This window comes from Colletotrichum higginsianum, chromosome 5, assembly GCF_001672515.1.
Source record: "Colletotrichum higginsianum IMI 349063 chromosome 5, whole genome shotgun sequence".
Classification (NCBI taxonomy): domain Eukaryota; kingdom Fungi; phylum Ascomycota; class Sordariomycetes; order Glomerellales; family Glomerellaceae; genus Colletotrichum; species Colletotrichum higginsianum.
In genome coordinates, this window is record NC_030958.1 from 1,744,556 (window position 1) to 1,768,757 (window position 24,202).

General features: G+C 50.7%; 8 protein-coding genes across 8 annotated transcripts; 6 read left to right on the top strand and 2 right to left on the bottom strand.

The window, feature by feature from the left end:
• Positions 1–5,039: 5,039 nt before the first annotated feature.
• Positions 5,040–6,972, top strand: CH63R_07462 (Terpene synthase; the record flags this gene model as incomplete). Its single annotated transcript, XM_018302437.1, has 3 exons — positions 5,040–5,062; positions 5,139–6,062; positions 6,147–6,972. 3 exons carry the CDS (start codon positions 5,040–5,042, stop codon positions 6,970–6,972), a joined length of 1,773 nt encoding a protein of 590 aa, XP_018157215.1.
• Positions 6,973–7,673: 701 nt separating this feature from the next.
• CH63R_07463 (Thioesterase) lies at positions 7,674–8,741 on the top strand (the record flags this gene model as incomplete). Its single annotated transcript, XM_018302438.1, has 1 exon — positions 7,674–8,741. The coding sequence occupies one exon, from the start codon at positions 7,674–7,676 to the stop codon at positions 8,739–8,741; it is 1,068 nt and encodes a 355-aa protein (XP_018157216.1).
• Positions 8,742–9,993: 1,252 nt separating this feature from the next.
• Positions 9,994–12,185, bottom strand: CH63R_07464 (DASH family cryptochrome; the record flags this gene model as incomplete). Its single annotated transcript, XM_018302439.1, has 2 exons — positions 9,994–11,623; positions 11,680–12,185. The coding sequence occupies 2 exons, from the start codon at positions 12,183–12,185 to the stop codon at positions 9,994–9,996; spliced, it is 2,136 nt and encodes a 711-aa protein (XP_018157217.1).
• A 5,986-nt stretch (positions 12,186–18,171) lies between these two features.
• Positions 18,172–20,667, bottom strand: CH63R_07465 (Fungal specific transcription factor domain-containing protein; the record flags this gene model as incomplete). The annotated part of the gene is given in 6 exon segments (XM_018302440.1): positions 18,172–18,561; positions 18,632–18,986; positions 19,004–19,424; positions 19,527–20,263; positions 20,295–20,548; positions 20,560–20,667. 6 exon segments carry the CDS (start codon positions 20,665–20,667, stop codon positions 18,172–18,174), a joined length of 2,265 nt encoding a protein of 754 aa, XP_018157218.1.
• A 35-nt stretch (positions 20,668–20,702) lies between these two features.
• Positions 20,703–21,127, top strand: CH63R_07466 (uncharacterized protein; the record flags this gene model as incomplete). Its single annotated transcript, XM_018302441.1, has 2 exons — positions 20,703–20,920; positions 21,061–21,127. The coding sequence occupies 2 exons, from the start codon at positions 20,703–20,705 to the stop codon at positions 21,125–21,127; spliced, it is 285 nt and encodes a 94-aa protein (XP_018157219.1).
• Positions 21,128–21,527: 400 nt separating this feature from the next.
• Positions 21,528–21,999, top strand: CH63R_07467 (uncharacterized protein; the record flags this gene model as incomplete). Its single annotated transcript, XM_018302442.1, has 2 exons — positions 21,528–21,786; positions 21,947–21,999. 2 exons carry the CDS (start codon positions 21,528–21,530, stop codon positions 21,997–21,999), a joined length of 312 nt encoding a protein of 103 aa, XP_018157220.1.
• Positions 22,000–22,012: 13 nt separating this feature from the next.
• On the top strand, positions 22,013–22,438 carry CH63R_07468 (uncharacterized protein; the record flags this gene model as incomplete). Its single annotated transcript, XM_018302443.1, has 1 exon — positions 22,013–22,438. The coding sequence occupies one exon, from the start codon at positions 22,013–22,015 to the stop codon at positions 22,436–22,438; it is 426 nt and encodes a 141-aa protein (XP_018157221.1).
• A 387-nt stretch (positions 22,439–22,825) lies between these two features.
• Positions 22,826–24,077, top strand: CH63R_07469 (Metalloprotease 1; the record flags this gene model as incomplete). Its single annotated transcript, XM_018302444.1, has 4 exons — positions 22,826–23,110; positions 23,169–23,704; positions 23,766–23,798; positions 23,888–24,077. The coding sequence occupies 4 exons, from the start codon at positions 22,826–22,828 to the stop codon at positions 24,075–24,077; spliced, it is 1,044 nt and encodes a 347-aa protein (XP_018157222.1).
• Between the last annotated feature and the right edge of the window lie 125 nt (positions 24,078–24,202).

Genomic DNA, 24,202 nt, shown 5'->3' on the forward strand with positions numbered 1-24,202 from the left:
ACCAACACCGACCGCCGTATTCGCAAATCGTCGATCGCTTGTTTACTCGTGCCATCGGTTTTGCCTCGTTGCGAGAGGTGAAGATTCACGGACTCGGAAATTTGCAGCCCTTGCTTGCTTTTCGCCAATGTTCGTTTGACCGTTGAGCGTCGTCGTCGTCGAGGGGCCCATCAGAACCGATACGATGAATCACCATCAGTGGGATCGGACAGACAACCTGGCTCTTGTTATGGATGGATACAAAGCAAACAGTTCATAGAGAGACATTGCATCCCAAGGCCAGAAGGCAAAACGGCATCCCACCCTGTCTCACATTGCCCCTTTCTTACCACGTTTGGCACATGGCCCGGAAGGTCTTCTCTCTTCTTCCTAGAGAAAAACAAGTACCTGTAGTGATCTTTTTCGCAGTGCACGTGTAAGTAAGCAGCACAGCGTCCATCCTCCTGGCGCCGGAGGCTGCCAGTTCCTCGAATCCCTGATCCGATCGAATTGTGGATATGGGCTGGCGTATCCGCATGTACATGCAGAATCCCATGTTGGAACACGCATTGTGGTCGTCATAGACTTTCAACCACCCTCGGCCATCGGCCAACCAAGATGCCGGTTACGCCGGCTGGTCGCAAGCCGAGCCACCTGGGGCTCGCCCAAAGTCGCATGTCGCTGCTGCAAAGCTGCTGCACCTCTATCCTCGACAATCCCATCCCAGGGCCATTCAGGGCCACTCACAGCTAGGTACCTAGGTTTTTCAAGGTACCGCATCACCCACCATCCCTGCTTCCTGGCCGAATTGGGAAAGAAGCTCTACTGCTATCTGTGTAAGCGTCCCCCTCATCCCTCTCCAATGTCCCCTTCTTCCCTGGACTTGTTGTACCTTGCCAATGGAACTTCTGGAGTTTTCCAACTCCTAAAAGTCCGAGCTCCGAGGAATCCTCAAGACATTGCTTAACTGCCAAAAACCGGTAGCAGGTAAATTGCTAGCCCTCATCTAGTATTTTACTAGTCTCTAACCTATTTAGGAATGCAATTACTACTACTGCTGCTACTTTTGCCTTATTAATACTACTATAGTTAATACCCTATGCAAAAATAGCTCTTTTTACAGTAAACCTAATACTATACTCTAATACTTATAATATCTAAAATTTAAGCTTTAACTACTAAAGAGTACTAGCTGCGCATATAGCTCTATTATTATAATAAGAGTATTACTCTTTAGTAAAAGGAATAGAGTAATAACTGTATATAATTTAATATTATTTGCAATTGCACTAGTAGTTATACTTTAATTATAATAAAGTAAAAAGCTTTAATTAAGTAATATAATTACTTATTTATAAGTAAGATTTAATATAATAGTAATATTTAGAAATAGTAGATTCTTAATAATAGAGACTTTTATAATTATTAATCTACTAGTAAAGACTAATTTACTACTATTACTACCTTTAAGAGGCTTAGTAAGAATAAAGCTACTTTTAATACTACTTATAATAGTCTTATATAAAAATTAATTATTAAATGCATTAAGGAGCTCTCTTCTAGTAATAATATAACTTTATATAAAATTGCAGTCTAATTAGCTTATACTAAAAAAATTACTATTAATAACTAATATATATAAAATTTCTAGTAAGAAATACATAAGAGTAAATTTAGCCTACTAATTTCTATATAACTCTTCCTTTAATAACTATAAGTATATAAAGATATTATTTTTTACTCTATTTAATGCAATAATAATAGAAAAATTAATAGTATTTTCTAGACTTATTAGTTATACTTAGTAATATTAAAGAGGTATTTAGAACTACTAATAATAAATAATACTTATAAGATTAGTATGTATTTACTCCCCCTATTTATTTTAATCCCTATACTAATTAAGTAGCTAAGTAAACTACTTCTAAATACTACTTTTCTAAGTAGTTAGCCTTACTATTATTAATATAATATTTAATGTATACTTTTACCTTATTTTAGTAGAAATAATTAAATTTTATACTTAAGTACTTCTATAGCTTTATTAATTATTAATTATAAATAGTATACTTAACTTAAGTATAATTATAATTAACTTTAATATAAGTTTAAAGTGCGCAATTAAGGAGGTATTTGCAAATATAAATTAGCAACTTTATATAACGTACACGCATAGCGAGTCGGCCAACATAGCGAGCCGGCCACTCCTTATCGCTAGAAAAAGCCCCTTTTCTAACTATTTATTAAAAAGTAGATTCTTAACTAATAAAGACCTAGTTTTTAGCATTAGATAACGATAAGAGTTAGATTTTAAGAAATAATAGTATTAAAATTATTATCTCTTTCTAGCCTATATTACTAAGCTTACCTCTTATCTAGGCCTCTAGATAAGAGGATTACTAAGAACCTAGGGTTAGGAAGAGACAATAATTTCTACAATATTATTTCTTAAAATCTAACTCTTATCGTTATCTAATACTAAAAACTAGGTCTTTATTAGTTAAGAATCTACTTTTTAATAAATAGTTAGAAAAGGGGCTTTTTCTAGCGATAAGGAGTGGCCGGCTCGCTATGTTGGCCGACTCGCTATGCGTGTACGTTATAGTATATAATAAAAAATATTAATATAAATGCAAAGTTAAAATAGGAGAGCTTGCAGCTCTCTAAAGCTAATAAGGCTACTATTACTAACTTTAAAAGTTAATACAAAAGTACTACTTATAAAGTTAATAAAGAGACTCTCTATTAATAATAATTATAATTGCAGTTATCTAATAAGTAGGAGTATTCTTATAATTTATATAGTTTAGTAAAAGTATAGTAAGTATATATTTATATATTAACTATTAATATTTATAAAAAGGTATAGAGATTCTTAAAGTAGTAATTTTTAAATTAGTAAAGTGCATTATATTTATAAATTCTAAATTTTATACTAATGTCTATAAATATTATTTAGTACTTCTAAATAATTTATATTTCTTACTTCTATAAATTTATTAACTATAAAATATAAAACTTATGCAACTATAGTATTAAAATAATATTATCTATAGAAGGAGTATATTATAAGTTAAAATTGTACTTTATTTATTACCTTACTAATTTCTATATACTTTATAAAAAAATATATAAAATAGTAAATTAAAAGATAAGTAAGTATATATTGCAGTATAGTATTAAGTACTACTACTACCTACTTACTACTAATATTAACTTCCTTTACCTACTAATATATAAAATCTTATTTTAAGTACTTAATCTCCTTTATAAGTAATATACTACTACTAACTAAGCCTTTATTAAGTAAAAAAGTCTACCTACTTATACTAGGGCCTTTTTATAGTAATAGGGAATACTTTACTATTATAATTTTTTATTATAACTTTAATTAAGTAACTATAAGTAAATACTACAAATTAAGAATATTAACTCTTACTAGAGACTTAATAAGTTAAATATATATATTTTACTTATAAAAAAATAGTTACTAATGCATTTTTTTATATTGCAGCTTACTCTTATTTACTTTTAATTTTAGACTATTAAGACTAATTTAAATATTATCTACTATTAATAGCTGCAATAGTATATACTTATTAAATTCTTTAATAATAAGGCTCCTCCTAATATTAGTAATACTTAATAAGAGCCCTCTATATAGGAGAAATATAATACTTTTAAGACTACTTTAGAGAGTAGTAGTACTCTAGCTTATAATTAAGTTAGTAGTATTTACTATAGCTAAAGTAGGAGTATATATTAAAATTAATAATTAATTTTAAGTAATTAGTAAGCTTTATAACTCTATTAAGAGCCTTACTATAGTAGTATAAGTAATATAGAGTACTTAAGTTTAATAATAATAATAGTAAGTTAAAATTAACTACTAGTAGTAAACTTATAAAGTTACTCTTTTTTATACTTATTAATAGTAAGAAGTAGCTCTATTAGCCTAATAAGAAAAAAATCTTTAATAGTAGTAATTAGTAGTTTAGTAAAGTATACTACTACTACTGCAATTACTATAACTAGAGTAAGTACTATTATAGTAGTATATTTTTTTTAATAGGTAATATAAATAATATAAGTAGTATAAGTAGTATAAGTAATTAGAGTAATTATAGTAGTTAGAGTAATTAGAGTAAATAGAGTAATATTAGTACTTATAAATATCTTTACTTTTGTAAATTATATAATATAATAATTTTTTAAAAAGCTAGCTTAATTAACCTTAGGCGAACTTATTAAAAACTAAGGAGTTTTTAAAAATAATTATTTTGCGCAATTTTTATAAGACTACCTCTATTTGCAGGCTCTTATTAGTTAGTTCAATTAGATGTTAGTAGTAGCAAAATTTCGCTGGAGTTAGTATTCCTAAATAGGTTAGAGACTAGCAAAATACCAGATGAGGGCTGGCAATTTACCTGCTACCCTAAAAACCAGGCGGAGCATCCCTCCGCAAGACATTACTAGTCTGAACTGCCCTTCCCTTGACTCAGCGCAATTCAACCCGCCCTGGGCTGTCGTCCCAACTGTTCTTGCGTGATTCGCAGGTGCCTCACTTCACAGCCAAACGGTGAATGACCGTCCATTGATTGCATCTCCAGCCAGACAATTAAAAAGAGTTCAGTGAAACCGGCAACAAACCCAGACACGCACACACACATACACCTACACAACACTGCTGCAGCGTGGGGTTGGTTTACTGGGTCACTTCACTTGCGCGCTCACTCTCCAACTTATTCGTCATAATTGCGTTGACACACCTTGTTACCTGGAATCCAGTACCAGGCACATTCTACCTTAGATTCTCACCTCACACGCGCCCTGAAGTGCTTTCTTCGGTGCGACCTCAGCGCCCTGGCAGCAAGACACCGACCAACTTGCCGTCTGGAGCGAGCCTTCCAATACAACAGGAACCGCAACAACAAAAAAAGAAAAACAAAAAAAGACATCTCTCACATCCATTCCCCCCTCAACCCTCCTCTTTTGCCCTTTATGAGATTTTGCTCATCGCTGCGAATTCTCCCGGCTCTTCACGAAACAGACCTCTCACGATGGGTTACGACTACGCGCTGGTGTATGTTTTCCCCTCCCCCCCTCCTCTTGCTGTCTCTCAAACCCGACTGATTTACTAACTCACCCTCACTCACAAGGCATGTCAAGTACACCATCCCTTTGGCGGCCCTGCTCACCGTCCTCTCATACCCCGTCTTCACGCGTCTCGATGTTGTGAGAACCCTCTTCATCGTCACAATCGCTTTTGTGGCCACCATCCCCTGGGACTCCTACCTCATCAGAACCAATATCTGGACCTATCCTCCTGATGCCGTACTGGGGCCGACTCTCGTCGACATCCCTATAGAGGAGCTGTTCTTCTTCGTCATCCAGACCTATATCACCGCCCAGCTCTACATCATCCTCAACAAGCCCGTCCTCCACGCCCAGCACCTCAACTCGCCTGCCACCTTGCCGCAATGGATCAAGGGTGGAAAGGTCGTCGGCCAGCTCGCGCTCTTCAGCAGCGTCATCTTGGGCGCCTGGCTCATTGCCAAAGAGGGTGAGGGCACCTACTTGGGTCTGATCCTGGTGTGGGCGTGCTCCTTTGCCCTCTTCACCTGGACCATCACCGCGCATTTCATCTTGGCCCTGCCATTGGCATGCACCGCCTTGCCCATCCTCTTGCCCACTGTCTACCTCTGGGTTGTTGACGAGATGGCGTTGGGCCGCGGCACCTGGGCCATTGAAAGCGGTACCAAGCTCGAGCTGAGGCTCTTCGGCAGTCTCGAGATCGAAGAGGCTTCTTTCTTCCTCGTCACCAACATGCTCATTGTCTTTGGCCTCGCCGCCTTTGACAAGGCCGTTGCCGTCTGCGACGCTTTCCCCGACAAGTTCGACAAGCCGGCCGACGCATTGTCCATGTCGCTGCTGCGCGCTCGCGTCTTTCCCTCCTCGAAGTATGACATGCAGCGTATCTTGGGCATCCGCCAAGCCGTGGCCAGGTTGGCCAAGAAGAGCCGAAGCTTCCACCTTGCCAGCTCCGTCTTTCCCGGTCGCCTACGCATTGATCTGACTCTGCTGTAAGTCCCCGACCCTAAAATTGTGTCTATGTGCGTGCGTGCGTGTGTGTACACGTGTGTGTTTGTGTGACTCTTGCTCATCAGATCATTCGTTAGCTACTCCTACTGCCGTCTGGCCGATGACCTCGTCGACGACGCCGAAAGCTCCGAAGAGGCCGCCGCCTGGATCTCCAAGCTCGACCGCCACCTCAGCCTCCTTTACAAAGACCCCGACGCCGTCTCGGCGCCCCTCGCCGCCAAATACGCCGCCGAGAACTTCCCGGCTTCCGCTCTGTCGGCACTCGACATGCTACCGGCCTCTCTGCTCCCGCGCGAGCCCCTCGCCGAGCTCCTCAAGGGTTTCGAGATGGATCTCTCCTTTGACAGCTCCACCTTCCCCATCACCGACCCGGAAGACCTCGAGCTCTATGCAGCCCGCGTTGCCAGCACTGTCGGCCAGGCCTGCCTCGAGCTCGTTTTCCGCCACTGCCACCACGGCTTGCCCGACTACATGCAGGCGTACCTCCGCAACACGGCGCGCCAGATGGGACTCGCGCTGCAATTCGTCAACATTGCGCGCGACGTCGCCGTCGACGCAAAGATCGGCCGCGTCTACCTCCCGACAATGTGGCTTAAGGAGGAGGGCCTGACCTCGGAAGATGTCCTCAGTAACCCCACCAGCGAGGGCGTCGAAAAGGTGCGCCGCAGGATCCTCGCCAAGGCGTTCGACCACTACGCCGAGGCCAGGGACTCGATGAAGTGGATTCCTTCCGAGGCGCGCGGCCCCATGGTCGTCGCCGTCGAGAGCTACATGGAGATTGGCCGGGTTCTGATGCGCAACGGCGGCGCCGCGGCGGATGGTAGCGGCCGGGCCACGGTGCCCAAGTCGAGACGCATCTGGGTCGCCTGGAGCACGTTGATGGCTTCTTAGGCATACAATGCTCGACTCGGATCTAGGTCTGGGCAGGAGTCTCATTCAGGTTTCTTTCCTTGCCTTACCTACATACAGTGTTCTTCTCCTTACCTGGTTTTCTAGAGGTATCACGATAGACAGCATGGCGTCCAACGGGGTAGTAGTAGTAGTAGTAGCGATGGTGTGGTTGTGATATTACAAGCGAATGCGCGCAATGCTTTCACCAATTGAATCTTCCGACCCTTGATAACGATGTGACGAACCGATTTGTTGGTGTTGCATGCCCTGCAGAGATCGATGTGTCCGATCAGTCGTCGTAGCTGTGACATCACAATCCAGGCCGCCGAGCTATGTAAGCAAGGGGGGCAGTGCGTGCCCGGCACAAGGGGGGTGAGAGTACAAAGATAGGCCTGGATGGTCAAAGCTCCAGGTGAACTTACCGTTCTCCACTGGTGCAAACCTTCACCGAATCCCAGACCGACACCGAGAGAGAGAGAGAGAGAGAGAGAGAGACGGGAGAGAAACTGTGTCTCCACCGAAATTTGAACGACTTCACAACCCACGTCCACGCGCGCAGTTTTCCGCACCAACATCGTACCGACGACGAAACCCATTGAGCCGTTGCGCGCAGCTCACCCACCCCCATCGATACGAATGCCATTATAGTAGCTTGAGAACAACTCTCCCTCCCCCCGGCCCCTGAAATGATGCCCCGACCGATGGCGGCCAGCCGCGTCCTGCGGGACCTCTCTGCCCGCCGCGCATCGCGACCTCCCGCTTCCTTCTCCTCGGCGACCGTCCGCCCCTTCTCATCGACGGCCCAGTCCCGCCTCAAGGCCCTGAAGAACCCCCCACCCTCGCCCGCACCCTACACCTCGCAGTTCCCCCCCGCGGCGAACGCGGCGGACGCGGCACTCGCGAACCTCTCCCACCTCACCCCCGCCCAAATCACGGCTCTCCTCTCGACACCACCAAAACCGCCGCCGCCGCCACCGGGCGGTGTCCCCCAGCCCGACGGCCAACAACCTCCGCGCTCCCGCCTCTCCCGCTCCCTATGGGCCCTCGCCTTCTTCGTCCTCGGCTACAAGCTCACCGCCGACGAGATCGCGACCTGGCGCTTCGCCTACCCCTTCATGCACCCGCCCGTCGAGACCAAGGACCCGGACGAGATCGCCATGTACCGCGAGCACGCCACCTACGACGCCCTCGAAGACTACCCGATCCTGCAGTCCATGGTGCCCCAGGTCAACGAGGCCGGCACCCGCGCCACCCCCACCGACTGGGAGCAATGGCAGCCCTACGAGGACTTCTCGGCCGAGACGCTGTCCAAGCACCTCTGCGGCGGCACCCTCAACAACCCCAACGCCCTGGGCCTCGTCCACCTCGTCTTTCGCAACCGCCTGACCGGCGAGATCATCCTCGCCATCATGTTCGGCGACGGCACCTCGGGCTGGCCGTCCATCGTGCACGGCGGCATGCTCTCGACCATCATGGACGAGGCCATGGCCCGCCTCGCCGCCCTCAACTTCTCCGCCAACACGGCCGTCACCGCCCGCCTATCCATGGACTTCAAGATCCCCGTCTCGCCCCGCATGCTGTACATCGTCCGCGTCAACAAGGTCTTGCCCGAGTATCAGAAGCAGGGCTCGGACGAGGACAAGACGGACCGCAAGATGTGGATCGTCGGCCGTATGGAGGACCCGGATGGCGCCACCGTCCTCGAGGCCAAGGGGCTGTTCGTCGTACCCAAGGGGGGTCACATGCAGCCTTTGGGGAAGCACTTTTGAAGGGTGGGGGAAGCTGCCGTTCGAGGCTTAAATGAACAGAAGGAGGAGGACAAGGAGAAGAAGACGAAGAAGAAACGTAGAAGCAAGAAGAGGAAGGGCTTATCGCATACCACGGCGTTACAGAGGCGATTACAGGCGGTTGAAATTACTTGGAATGTGTTTGCACGAGCAAAACGAAAGAGCGGACAACAATGTGTCGATAAGCGGGTTTGTAGAACAAGAGGCTGGTGAAAGCTTTTTTTTTTGTTGATGTTAGAATCCGGCGGAAACGTTCATACCATCCATGGGCGCCAAAGTTGACAACGGTGACTCCGCGCTCGAAGTAAGGCTGGTTTCATGCATTCATTTGGTTGAATACCGTATACAGTTCAACTCGACGGGCGACGGTTTCGTGTACGGCGTTTCGCAAAACATCACAAATAGAAAGTACAGGTCAATTATGAACGCTCTAGGTGCAAACAAGAGCTGCTAGTGTGCACCCGAAATAGCAAAACGCTTACACTTCCTCTGGTGGAATGTATACTCCCCGTACACGCCATTCCACAGCGTTCTGGTCTCTGACAATAATACAGCCTGCCAAGTGCACTTCGAAGGCTGCCACGGCTATCAACGAGGCGTCTCCATATATCGAGTTTAGAAGTTTACGCTCGACTTTGAGCCTTGATTGACCCAAAGATAGAGGTAAACCGCTGCGCTCTCTTGTGAAGCTGATGAGGAACAGTTTCGGGATTTTGTTGTGATGACTTGCATTGGTCCCGAGGAAGAGACGAGGTACCCATCATCATGTCACCATATGGCTGACGGCCGACACCTTGGAACGGTTTTCATCACTGGGACGGGAGTTTGTCGGATATGCTCCTTGAGCACCTTTAATAACAGATGATCGTGACGTCGCAACCCTGATCCAATGGTCCATCAAATCCATTGCCGATCGATGGATTGGGACATGGTCTTGAATTGCCATTGTCAGCTGATCGTTGTCCATCTCGCCAGAACGAGTCAAGTCCCGTACTACTCCAAGCCATGACCACAACCGAGGTCTAAAGGCATCTTTGTCGCAGGATGGGAGTGGAGGAACATCGTAGTATTGGGTTATCGACCGCAGTCCGGTGTTGTCCAAACACCCATCAGATGAATACGCTCTCATCTGATCAACCCATCTAGCAGTTTGGTTGGGAGACGGGGGTGGAACAGGATGCTATCGATATTCGCCATGGTTGTCCCTGGTCATGATTCCAAATTGACCAATAACCTACATGATCGGACCGGATGCTGTGGTGGTCCATTGCGGGCGAGGCTGGCCGTTGGGGTGCCCATTGGGCGGCATGTTCGGGGCGTAGTGCGAGTTGTTGAAGCCCCCTCCTCTGCCACTAAAGCTTCCACGTCCTCCGCGGTAGCCACCGCCTCGCCCACCGCGCCCACCACGATATCCGCCGCGGAAATCACCACGATAGCCACTGTTTGTCCGATATCCCTGCGGTCCGTTCGGCGGCGACCTGGAGGATGAATGGCTGGTGGACCCTTGATCAGAGGCAACTCCATTCTGGGGCCCAAAACCTCCAGATGGACCTCCAGATAGACCTCCAAATGGACCTCCTGAAGCGGATGGCGGTCCTCGGGGCCCTCCCCCGCCGGTCCCGTTGTGGTTGGAGTTACCCCTCCCTCTCTTCCGATTGTTGTACTGCCGACGACCGGTCTTAGGCTTCCCTTCCACGGAAAACTCAATCTTCTTGATAGGGTCGGTGACCAGAATGCTGTCGCTTAGGCCTAGACGCTCCAATTCTTCTTGAGGTGTGGTCCATAACTGGAAAACGTTCTCGAGCTTTTCGATCTCGCGTGTTTCGACCACCCAAGCCTTGACGTACTCTCCGGACTTGTCGTAATCGAAAGCTTGCTTGACCGGGTTGAAGATTCTGTTGTCCCCGCGAGGGTCGTTACCCACTCCAGCGACATACTGCCAATTGGACCAATTGGAGCTGACATCATAGTCAACGAGGAGGTACTCGTACCATTCCGCTCCATAACGCCAGTCGATGCCAAGGTGCTTGGTCAAGAAGGACGCCACATTTTGACGCGCTCGATTAGATGTGTAGCCTGTGTGCCAAAGCTCTCGTTGCGAAGCGTCAATCAACCCCATGCCAGTGGTGCCGTTGAGGAACCGTTGCAGTATTTGCTGTATCTTCTTGACCGACGTGCCCATGTTGTCATCGGAGACGACGTGTTCTGGGTCCGCCGACTTCCACTTTGGCGTTGTGTCCCCCTTAAATCCAGTAACACGAAAAAGCTTTTCTTGAAACTTTCTCGTACACAGTCTCATGTAGTCGCGCCATAGCAATTCAAAACGGACTGCTTTAGTCCCGTCATTTTCCCCTTTTCCGTATCCGGGGGTTCCTTTAAACTTATCGTCTTGGCCATCCTCAAACCTAACCATAGCCTCGTGAATTTGCCGAGATGTCAAACAGCCGAACGACAAGTAGGCCGATAGTTTGGTACTAAAGTCGACCCCAAGAAGCCCGTTACGGGTATCTTTGTAACTAGACATGGCTCCCGTCTTGACAAGATGATCAAGCCGCTGAAGGGCGACCCCTTCACCTCCCTGGAATGGGTGTACCGACTGGGCATTTTCGGGAAACTCGGGTTCGTCAGAAAACGGGCTTGTCAAAGGCTTGAGAAGGGCCGACTCCAGAGCGTCAAAGGTTGAAGGGATATCAAAGGGACTTCGCTGTGGAGGAAGGGTGTCTTGGTCCGGATAAGGTGGAAGAGATCCCTTGCTGGGTGGTGGCAGTGTGGGCCTTGGTTTTTCGCGAAGTGGTTCTTGAGTCTTCCTGAAGGCCGTAAACACGTCGGCTAGCTCATCAGGAGACTTGAAGTGAAGGTCGCGGCTGACGGAGAAAGCTTGTTAGCGCGTGGCATTATGCATCTGTAGCGGCGGACATACTCATCAATGAAGTACTTCTCATCCAGCCAAGTCTTGAAGGCAACGCCGTGCTTCTTGCAGGCTGTAGAAACGTCTTCTTCGTCCTTCTTCTCTTCGATAGCTTCCTCGGAGGTCATCCATATGGCGCCAACTTTCTGTTGTTTGTCTGCAAAGCCTTGAAGGAGGTCTTCGGCAACGTCGCCAAACCTGCCTGCTCTGAGAGCCAGGCCGCTCCCCACCTTTTCAAGGGATTCCTTCAGATTCCAAACAGACTCTGCAACGAACTTAGTGCGATGATGACCACATCGCCAGAACTTGCCGATTTGGCTGCGTGCTTCGGGGTAAGGGGACTTGGCGTTCTCGCGAAGGAAGCCTGATATCTCGATTTGGTGTGCCGGGAACACGTAAACTGGGAGAACATGAGTAAAGCCGTGTTCAGCAGTAGTCGCGAGGTGATGAAGCACTGGATTGTCTGCGATGCGTAGGTCGTGTCGAAGCAGGTAGATGAGAATGTTAGGTACTGCCATCGTGGGCAGATTCTGCGCTATATGTGATTGGCTACAATTCGCCGAGTGTAAACAATGTAGGGGTTGTTCTGGATGTAGGATGTGTCCTAAAGGGGTTTTGATAATGGCGAGATCGCAAACGTCGGAGAAGTCGACAGAATGGTGGTAGTACGATACGAGACACCGTAGAGGAGAATCGGTGAGTGTGGAAAGGTCCTGGGCAACGAAGGAAATGGGTCAGGTCCAAATTGTGTTGTTACGGTTCTAGACCAAAGTCATGGCGTAAGAGAAGCCGTTAGATCTGCTTCAGTTCCCAACCTGCCGGGAAAGGAGAATAGTCTCGGAATCGCCACAGAAGATGTAAGGTGGTTTGCGAGGTGAAAGTTAAGTGGCTGTAACGTAGGTTCCTAGTCGACCGAGGCGGCGGAGGACTGCGTTAAGGTAGGTGAGAAGCTGTAGGCAAAAGTTTCTGCGTAGGGCAGGGCGAAATCTGGGATGGGCCTTACTCTGGGCGATGTTCGAGCAGGAGAGGGGGGATGTTAGATTTGGGCTGGAAGTGATGACGCAGTGACCGCTAGTTCCATGAACCTTGCCGCAATGGTTGAGGGGTCGAATGGTGAGGTTGCAAGCACCGACGGCATTGACGTTAGGTTAGATGATCGGGACAGAAGGAAAAAGTGCCGAAGCGTAGCGGTGGACGAGAAGGAGGAAGACCCGTCTCTATGTAGATAAAATGCCGGGCAAGAAGGCCAGAGGATGGCGAGGGAAGCAGATGAGGAAGAGGTCTCGAGAAGTGGAGAAGCCGTCGGATAGAGCACGGCAGAGTGGTTTGCGCAGTCTTTAACGTAGACTGGAACGCGATGCAGGGTCAGCCCTCCTGACTGTGGTCAACCCGGTAGGTTCACGGCACAGGCTCGCTTGGGTGTGGAGTCGTAGCAAGTTCAGACTGACGGATACGAAGCGACTTGGAGTTGACCCAGGAAAGAGACGGGGCGGGATGAGGATGACATGCAGTACAGTCAGTGTAATACAGCGCAGCACGGCAGTAAGGATGGGTGAGGATGGAACAATATGGACGCGGGCCAGGAGGGAGCGAGAGGAGCGTTTCGAGGCGCAATGGATTGGGGCGAGAGGAGAGCGGACGTTTCGACCGATGGCTCAATAACAATCATGACGCTTCCTCCCGACTTCCACCTGGTTGATCCATGGCGCGCATTGGACCCTGAGATTTTCTCAAGAACCTTTCTGGGTCTAGAACCCCCCCTTCCCAATACCACCCTCCCCCCGTGTCTATGGCAGAGAGCCTGTACTGTAAGTGCACTGAGAGAACGGGGTAGGTATCTGTACTAAATAACTATGTCGGGTTCCCGCCCGATTTGGAGTGTCATTTCAAAGAAGATTCTCCTGTTCGTCGACAGCTTCTCAAAGAAGGCAAGGGGATGGCGGGCTACGGGAGCATGCCTGGCGGAAGGAAGAATGGGGGGAGGGGGTGTCGCACTGGCCAATGGCGAGAAGAAGAAGAAGAAAAATGCCATACGATGTAGGGGGATGGTTAGCCTTCAGGCAAGGGCAAGGAGGCGCTTTTTGCGATTTACTGCGATGGCGACGGCATGGGAAAGATGGATAACTGTGCACCGAGATCGAGAGCTACTTGTTCAACTTCTCTCTGATGCAGAGATGAAGTCCGGGGTTGTCAAGATCGAGTCCACCCGGACGGATTCTTGGGGCTAAAATAGTGGAGACCTCCCCGGTCGGATTACTACCCACCCACTTACTGTTCCTACCTAGGTAGGTACAGTATGTAGGGTACCTCGGAGAGCCTAAGTAAGCTACCAGGGTACGTATCATCATCACCTGAGAGGAACCAGAGAGAGTGTGCGCTTGTGCGTGTGCGCCAAGTGATGGATGCGTACCTCCTTTCCCGCCCCTTGCCGCAGACTCTTCCTTGCTCCCTTCTTTCTGCCCACTGCTTCCTCGTGTTGTCGAGTATGGGGGATTTGCAACCAGATTCTACTCGTGGGGAGTTACCTTATGATCACCGAGATGAGCATCGCCTACCTAACTACTAACACTCTGTATCTGTACTGTAAGGCAGGTAGGTAGGTACGTAGGGTAGGTAGGTATTCATCAAACATCCCAACACCCCTCATCTCATCCACCACAGTTTCTCGATTTGTATGGCATTCCTGTTGAGCATTCCACCAACCGAGCATCGCGACGGCCTCAAAGCCAAATCCCACCACACATTCCCTGTCTGTCAATGCAGGTCGCAATGTAGCTGAAGCTCGGGCCACGTTGCCGCTTGTTCAAGACATGATGAATCATCGAGACCACGATACTCCATTATCTTGCTTTGTTCTCCATTCATTCTTTTGGCTCAGCTCAGCTGCCGCCCTCTGACTGTTCGAGTCAGCTACTCCTCGCTAGGCGTTCTGGCACTCAGTGAAAGACGCCAAAGCCGGTCCAGATAAGTGAGGGATCGGTCCGCCTCGATACCCATCATCAGCGCATTACCTAGTGTACCTTGGAGAGGGGGCATCAGCCGAGGCGTCTGCAGTTGCGCACTACGAAATGATTGCAGCGTGGATCAGACGCCAGCTGTCATAGTTGGATGTCTAATATGCTTTCAGAACCAATGGGCGCACACCTGAACGAGTCCTTGCTACCCTCCGGGCAGAACTACACTACCTTACCCAGAAGATATGCACACTACTTCTGCCTCTGTATCACTCACGACAGCACGGCCTCGAACAAGTGCATGCTTTTGGTGCTGCATCTCAACCCCTCCCTGGCCGAAGCAATCTCATTCTCGATTTCGATACGCACGCAGTGCTCGACGTCCTAGCATCGCTTCCTCGGCGCTTCAGAAGCCGCTCGCCTACGAGCAGTGCGGCGAAGCCCGCCGTCCTGTTGTATCCATCATCTGCCCATGACGAGCCGCCCACTTTCCATTAGCTCGGATGCCCGGGTATGTTGTGTAGTCAGTGCTTATGTAGGCTGTCCCAAAGAAGGAACCACCAAGCTTCCGATGGCGCCCGCGTCAAAGCTCGATCTGCGTGTGTGCAATGCTCGATGCCCATACAGCCACATCGATGGTCGCGCCAGGCGGCTGCATCGCGTGCGCATTCCCGCGACTTTTCTGTCCGCAATCATGTCGTGCTCCCCTTACGAGCCCTAGATCATGAACCGACAATCGTGTTAGAGACCCACCACCATGCGACGTGCGTTGGCTTACTACCACGAAGTCTGGCCCTTGGCCAATGGCAAACCTGCTGTCAAACCTACCACCAGCCGTTGTTGCACTACGTTCATGGGTTTCACCATCGACAACGTGGATCTCGCGTCCTCATGCCAAATTTTTTAATGCGACGATGAACTCGGCAAAGCACGGTCGCGATGCAGGATCAATGTGCTTGAGATTCATATCGGCGCTGGCGGTCGTGCACTCGCCTGGATCTAGCACAGCCACTGAGAAAGAAGCCCTCAGCCTTCGCAGGCCACGACAGGCAGCGGCCCAAGGACGATCTGTGGTCGCTTGAGTATCCTTCACCATCGACTCTTGCTCCGGCCGGCGTGTGTGTACCCCACCGGGCCGCATCCTCTCATAATTCCGCCTCTTAATCCGCCCCGTGTATTCTAGACCCCCCCCCCCAAAATCGGCAACGCCTGTCCAGCTCACCGGACCCGACCTCCGTCTCACTTTGGGGCAACGTCCGGATCGAGTTTCACGCCTCAGCCGGACAGACGACACTGTCTCATCATGGAACGGCAAATCTTCCAAACAGGCAAGTGCTTACGTTCCTCATATTCTGCCATACCTCACACGTCATGGAATACTGGTTTCCTACCTCTTTGACTGTTCCCCAGCCCTCTGTGTCTGCATAACCATCTGCACCCTCAAACACCCTGTCTGCAGGTCTTAGATTAGACGCTGCTGCAAGCACGCATGAGTGCCTGGCATACGAACTGAGCCAGCTCGACAAGCATCGCCCACGGCTGCCTTTTTCCCTCACTCCAAGAGTATGAGTCCTTGTCTTCAACCGCCCGCGAATGGTTTGATTACCGTGGTCATTGTGCTTTCCAGCTTATCTCTGATCCGGGATTCGCGAGGTTTTGCTCAAAGGTTCCCCTGTATCATTTTCAAAACGCCTCGACTCTCCATAGCTGGTGTTCAGCGTAAGCAACGCTGAGTCGCTGGCAGTGAATCCGAAATGGGTGAGCAAGTCTATAGCCAATTTAGCTTGAGGGCCGGACGGCTAACTCTTCTTTACACCCTTGTTGTTCTCTGATACTGCTGTGTTTGGCGTCATTCGACAGCGAACGGCGGTCCAGACCTTTGGATGTCAACGCATGCAAAGGAAAGGATCACCTCTGACGATCACTAACCTACCACGCAATGCCATCATCGGTCTCGACCAAGAAATAGAACCGAACCTCTGAGACAAGACAAGTAATTTTCGCGTACCAACCCGGCTCAATATTGGGTGTCGAATGGATGCATTGCGTCGCATCGACTTTTCAACATCGCCATACTCGTGGGTAGGCTGTTCCCCGCGGAACTGGACGATTTCGATCACACTTAGGCACCCCAAGTTGAGTCAGCCACGCTTGAACTCATCACATAACCCGGGGTGGTCGTGGCGAGCCGGTTCCGAGTGATCTTTCTTCGTGCCTTTTGGCCAGAACCAATTGGCTTGCCATCGAACGACGAGACACCGAAATGACGTCAGATCTTACGGTCGATCGTTGAGTCGAGCTTGGAGAGCAGCAGATGCAGTCATAAACATTCCCCTGGGCAGATGACGTCTGTCAAAAACACTGGTTTCTCTCCGTTGAAGAAATCGCAGAAATGCACAAGGGCGAGATAATTGCGAGCTGAACCACTGTCTTAGCTGAGTGCGAATTACTTGACCCCGATATTCCAACCGTATTTCTTCGCTGAATGATGATGATGATGATGATGATGGTGATGGTGATGATGATGTGAGTGAGATGTGAGGAGTCTTCTCTTTACGATGCTGGGAAGCACCCCTTGCCCTACTGACTTTGGTCTTTCAGTCCCGAATGTGGGCTGGACGGGAGGCGTGTGTGGTATAATCAACAAAGGGCAACACTAACAGACAACGCCGAGTACGTCTGTAGTTTGTGTGCGAAGCCCGGTGGTCTAGTATCATCTCGCCAGGCGCATGGTTCCATTCACTCTGCGTCGTTCCACTAAATGCACCTTTTGGGTACGATTTTCTTTTACGCGAAATCGGTACGCCAGATCGCTAGCCTGCCGTTCGATGGAATTACGCAGCGATAGGTTTGTCCAGCGCGCTCCCTGATGACCTCTTTCTATCACGGGCGCGCACTGAGGCCAGTGTCTCCAAATCACTTTGTGTACTGCAAGGCTTTTTCATGGCAATGGCGGGACTGATGGAACGTTGCAGACTCTGCGAGTGATCTTGCCTGAACCGGGGTTTTCCTACTCCGACTATTACACGTCGACCAGCCGACTTCCCGTTGAGATGTTGTCGATATTGAACGAAGTCGTGCTCCGTAACGAGGATGAAAGGGGGGTGCGGAGCGTCTGATCCCGGCCCGGTATAGCTCTGATATGACCTGTGACCCGTCTCCTTGGTACACAGCTATTTCATCGCAAGCCCAGATTGGATCGGGATGCCGGACAAGTTGGGCAGGGCGCGGGGGTTCTCGCACTATCAGCAACTACCTTACTTAGGATCATGGTGTTTCCATGATTCTCATCTTGACCAACACATTCTTTCATCAAATTGGGGCCCTAGATTGCGGACACAATTTCAACCCTTCACCCCCAAATACACATACATACATTAATGTCCGTATCATGTCTCGTCACTCATCTTTTAGTCTCGCCATATAGTGCGGTTCAAGAACTGCGAAAAATAGGCGCTCCGTGGAGCTCGGGGTTGATTGAGATGCCGGTCAGACGTGGAGAAGTACCGACGAATGTCTTCAGACGGTACCGCCACCCCTTCCCAGGCTCTCACGACTGCTGGCCCGATGGAACCTCGGGGCGCAGCCAATCGAACGTATCGAGCAGGTCAAAGTTGAAGTCGAGCTGGGTGGAGAAGTCCCAGTCCATGGCGTCCAGGGCCGCGGGGAAGTCGCCGTCCACTGCGGACGAGGTCGAGGCGGCGGGGCCGTTGAGGGCTTGGTCGAGGACGTGCTGGATGATGCACTTGCAGTCGGCGCAGAGGTCGCCGTTGGGCGCCGTCGGGCTGACCCAGTCGAGGAAGCCCACGAGCAGGCTCAGCTTCTGTATGATACTTGACCGCGTCAGTTTCGGGTTCTGCGGGTGGTTACCGCCGTGGAGGGTGGGCTTGAGGAGCTCGAGGCAGAGAATGCCGCCGCCGGGGGCGGCGTAGGCCATGACCTAAGTCGTGTCAGCGGCTGGTGTCCTTCCCACTTAGAGATGGGGGAGCGGGGGGTCAAGTGATACGTACGAGCCACTCAAAATCTCCGTTCATGCAGGAAAGACGGTCCATGTTCGTCCAGAACATGAGCGTTTTCGACACCATCTCGAAGCTGACGGAAAGCAGGGCGCCGTCATCGTGGCCCCGCTTAGCGAGCAGACGTTCGATAAAGAACATGTTCTGGAGGTGTTCGAGGTGGACGATGAGCCGGACGTACAGCAGCGGCACGTCGAGTTTCCTGTCCTGGACGTCCTCTTCTTGGAAGACGAGGATCTTGGGCAGACCGGCGACTGTTCGAAGCTGCCTTTCCTTGATCTCTCTGGAGCAGTTGAAGTCAGCAGCGCCCTTGCCCTCGCCTTTGATACCGGCTAGTGCTCGGTGTCGTCTTCCACGGCAACCTACAGAAGTGTTTCGACCGGCGTCACCGGCCCGTGGCCGAGAGCAATCTCGAACAGCTCATCCCGGATATGCGCCAGCATGACGCGGGCCCGGACGATGGTGGCGGAGTTCAGGTCGCCCTCCGTGTTCCACCCGTTCTCGTCGAGGGCGGCCACGTGACGGGCCAGTGTGGCCTCGTCCGAGAGAAGGTACTCGTCCTTGAGATCCAGAGGCGGCGGCGTGCGGGCGTAGCGGCGACTGATGAGCGGTGGCCGGCCGGCGAACGAGGCCAGCACCTTGTCCATGTAGAAGACGTAGCAAAAGAGTTTGCGCTTGATCTCGGAGCAGATGGTCGGCTTATACGGCTCTGCAGCGACCTCGTCGTGGAAGCCGAGAAAGGTCGACAGGGCCACCGTTTCGGCGTGCGTTTGCCAACAGGCGAAACCTAAGAGGGTGTGGGCTTCAGTTCTTTTCGATCCGTTAGGCGTTGCCGCCGGGTACGTGGTTTGATCTGCGCCAGCGCCTCCAAGCCGGAGGTTTCACTTACTCGCATCGCCCGAGAAGATGGACTCGATAATGGTCCGCTTCGCAGACATGAAGAGCAGCAGGGTGTTGCCCCCGCTGCCTGCGGCCTTGGTCAGCTCTATGCTCGCACCGACACAGTAACGGTATTGCAACACGACCCTGGTCCCCTCGTCGACGCATTGGAACTGTGAGCCGACGTCAGGCCGGTAAGGGCCGAGGTACCGGGCCGCCAGCTCCCAGTACACAAACATGACGCCCAGCGACTCCCATCGCAGGTTCGTGCCGGTGAACTGAGCGATCCATTTCTCGGGGTCGGACTCCTCGTCGGACACGCACTTTGCGGTGTTTTGGCAGATGGTGCGGGAGAGAGCCGTCAGCTGCGCATCGTCGGCCTTTCCGGCTGCGCAAAAGTACTGCGGGAAGGTCTCGTACAGCGACGTCACCATGCGCTTCGCGGCCAGGCGGATCCAGCCGTCGCTCGGGTTGACGTGGCTTTCAAACAGCTTCAGACCCACGTCCGGGTCCGGGACGTGGCGGAGGATGGTCAGGCACGTCTCCAGGGCCTGGTTCGTCAGGGGCGGGGAGCACTCGAGCCCGCAGTTAGCCGTAGCCCCGATCTCGCCGATCGGGGTCGCGCCGGAGGGCTGGAGCCGGTTCAGGCTGGACCGGGTCTCCTCGTAGATGCCGCAGAAGGAGGTGAAGCCAAGGTAGCCGATTCCGAGGACGGCAGGGGTGGTCCCCGTGCCGACCGAGTCCGGGCTGGTGGGGAGGCTGGCGGGGACGGATGCACGGGGTCGGCTTGCGGCGGTTCTCACGGATGCCGATGACGTTGTTGTCGTTGTTCCCGTCGACGTCGGTTCCGGTACGAGTCGTGTTGCCGTTGCGGGAGGTAGTGGGAAGGTTGGTGCCGCCAACGGCAGAGAAGGGGCCCTCGAGCTGCGCCGGCTTTCCCTCGGCCGAGTCGTTCTCGGGGCGTCTCTTGGTGCCGGGCTGTCGCCCAGAATGTATTCGCACGCCTCGCCGGGGCGCTTCGACTTCCTGCACCTGTTGCAGACGGGTTGCGCATGATCGCAGGCGACCTTACGCTTCCGGCACGGCTCGCACGCCTGCGGTCGTCCGTTCTTTCGGAACAGGAGCCGGGGGGGTGTTTGTGTCGCCTCCATTACCTTTGACACGGAATGTTTTCCAAACAGTCGAGATGGATGGGCCAATGTCTCCGTTTCCGAACTTGCACAAGCAGACCGCGTCGTCTCATGAGAGAAAGCCCTGGAAGCGAATCGCAAAACTCGGACCAAACAATCTCGGCTCGCCTGTTGACGGTGTGAAGTTCGTTCGTGATGGAGTGCTCGGCTTCGGCCTCGGCTTCGGAAGGGGAACACACACCTACCTCTCCTTCCCCGTCTGTCTCGAGACCAGGTACGTACCTCGATCGCGACCCCACCCTCTTGGTCGGCGTGTTACCAATCCTTATATTGACTCTTCCCAAAGTGACTGGAACAAATCAACCCTGCATCACCCCGTTGCGTGAGTCTAACCCAATCCGACTGACCGAACAGGCCTTTTCCTAAGAGCTTACCGACCAGCGGTCGTCTACGCAACCCGAACATCTGGCAAAAGACGTGATTGGCTCGAGAATCACATTCGGGAACCGACCGGGCCTCCACTTCGGCACGATCCCCCCGTCTGACCCTCGCGGAAACAGCACTAACATGTTTGTACCGTCCACGCGTTACCGCTCCGTTGACTCAATCCACGACGCGCCCTTCGATATGATGCCATGTACAGGAAAGACTTGCATCTGTGAGTCAAAATGTGTCTCACCTGCCGAAGCCGTGTTTGTATTGGAAATCACATCCCGCCCTCCTAATATATAAAGACTGTCCAAGACCTCTCTTTCTCACACGTAACCCCGGATCCAGACTCCATCGTGATCAAGCATCTAAACATCTATTACGAGCCTTTTGCCATTATTGACGAGAAGCCTCCAAGTCATCAATCAGACTCTCCCTTCTCATTACTCCCCATGGGCTCCATCGAATCTCAGCAGCACCTCAAAGCTATCCTCAGAGATAGAGTAGACGAGAAGATGTCGGGCTCTTTCTACGAATCCGCATTTGTCATCCCCCACATGCAGACTGCAGCAATGCCTCGCCGGCCCCGTCAGCCTGCTCCGATATCGCGGCCCAGCGTCGGTGCGATGGCGTCGGAAGCAACTCTTGTTGACAAGGACGGTGCCCCTGCCGTGTCAAAAGAAAAGAACGATGCCGCCGGCACCCTTAATGGTAAGTTTGTCTCACCTGTTCCAATCTGCCAGTGCTGTCGCCTTATCCTCGTACATTTGTATTCTGCGAGATGTTCCTCCGAGACGCCCCTCGGTGAACGCGCAGTCAGCTGCCAATCACATCACTGGAAGAACAAAGTTGCTGACAGAACCCGCTATAGGATCGTCACCCCCGAGCAAGAGTCTCCTCAAGCGACTCTTGAAGAAGGCTTAGAATATATTCGTCGATGGCCACGACGTACAACTTTCTACGCGGTGCGTGTCGACCATTAGAGCATGGATCGCTCTTCGTCGGCATCACGTTGATTCTCTGCGATCACATTACGACGACTCTTGCGACATATTTCTTTTTTATATTCTTACAACGTATACCCACACACACACACACACACACACACACACATTTGAGTTTAGTACCTTTGACACTTCCAAAACGACCTGGAAGTTTGCGAACCCGTTTTATGGATGGCCAGATACCACAGCTGGCCAAATCATTGCCCTTGCCGAAAAACACACTTTACCCCTATACTGGATCACCCACACCTTGTTTCCACCCATGCCTACGACCAAGCCGTCGTAGTCCTTTGGTTTCAGTCATTTTCAATCCAATCTTTCGCTGCTACGTCGTACGGAAAGCCCATCCCCCACCATGATCTTCTTTGGACATTCACGAGCTCAACACGAGCACGGTTTTCCCCTCTGGTTCAGCAGTAGGGGTTCTGGGACCCAAGGTCGTTGAGTATGTCAACAACCCGTAAGGGTGGATTGGTTTTTGACTTTTAGGAGTCATGGTTTGACGGAAATGGTGAATGGCCTCTAGGTCCTGCGTGTTACCTCCCACAATTTAGACTACTGCACAACTATGAATCTCTAAGATAAATAGTCAGCTCAAGAATCGTAACCCTTTGGTCCATTGCAGTGAACCCCCCCCCTTTTTTTTCTCTTGCGCAGCTATTTAACCAAAACCGCGCCTTCAAAAGTTTGATTCTGCATTCCCTACTTACCACCAACCACCGAACGGACTCTACCAAATCGACAAAATGCTCTGTCCGTTTAGGATACTCTGTTTAATAAGTGTTGCGTCAATATCGAGTGTCACACTTGCTCTGCCTTCCCAGAACCCTTTTCTCGACGGAGAAAACCTTGGTCAGACAGAACAACACTGGTGCTCTTATACGGATGGCGCTCGCCTCGACGACTCGGACGACCTCGGAGCCCTCCGGGAAGCTGATCTCAACCTGGCAGCTGATAACAAGAACGTCATAAACATCCCCGTCAATGTTTTCGTCGTTGGCAACCCAGAGGCAGTGGCGAAACTGACTAAAGTTCGTCAACCTGAAACTCCAGGTCCACAGAGCTTCACTGACGTGTAATCTCATCCAGACTTCTCCAATACTCAGACTGAAAGAGACTCTCGAAGAGGGATACTCGGGTCTGGGAATCTCTTTCAGTCCCCTGAAATCCTACATTCTCCCGGGCAAAGTGCATGGGGAGTATGTATACTCCACCCGCGTTACGGAAACCTCGCTCAGTATGCAGCGCCAGGTCCGCGCCGGTGGCGCCGAGACACTGAACATATACCTTGTGGCCAACATGACACCCGGTCTCCTGGGATTCGCCTACTTTCCCCAACTGCTGCAGAGGAACGTAGCAGACCTCTTGACCATCGATGGCGTCTTCCTCGGCCACAGCGCCATGGTCAGTTACCTGTCGAAGAAGGCCATCATCCACGAGGTGGGTCACTGGCTTGGCCTCTTCCACCCGTTTGCAGGAGGTTGTGCTGTCCCGGACGGAGACCACGTGCCGGATACCCCGCAGGCGGAAGTCAGGGGCGATCTGTCGTGCACCGATGGCAAGGACTCGTGCCCTACGCTTCCCGGTCACGATCTGGTCCGTAATTACATGACGTACTCCACTTGGTAGGCGTTTTCCTGCACAGTTTGATACGTGATTCTCAGCGAGACTAACCAAGACCACCAGCACCGAGAAACTGTCCTTCACCCCTGGCCAGGTGTAAGTTGTGTGCTTCCGATTCTTCCTTTTTAGAAATTCTTTTTTTCTCGCTTTTCAGCAAGAAACGTCTTGCTGACCTTGATTATCAGCTCGAAGATGCGGCAGGCTTGGGACCAGTTCCGAAACCCCAGCACCAGACGGCTTCCTCCTCTCACGAACTGGACTCTTCGCGGTCTGCAAACAGGGGTCGAGCCTGAGGCTACCAACACCACTCTCATTGATTTCGAAGAATATGTCGGTCCTGAAACTGCCGGAGCATCGGCAAACAGCACTGGATAGCAATTTGATGCTTTGTTTGCGGCGATGATGCTCCGTTGACGCTCCGCCGCCTATGCGTTACCGGGTGTGGGAGTTATGGCTTGGAATTACAGTTGGACATTGAATAATAATAATTGCAGTTTAAA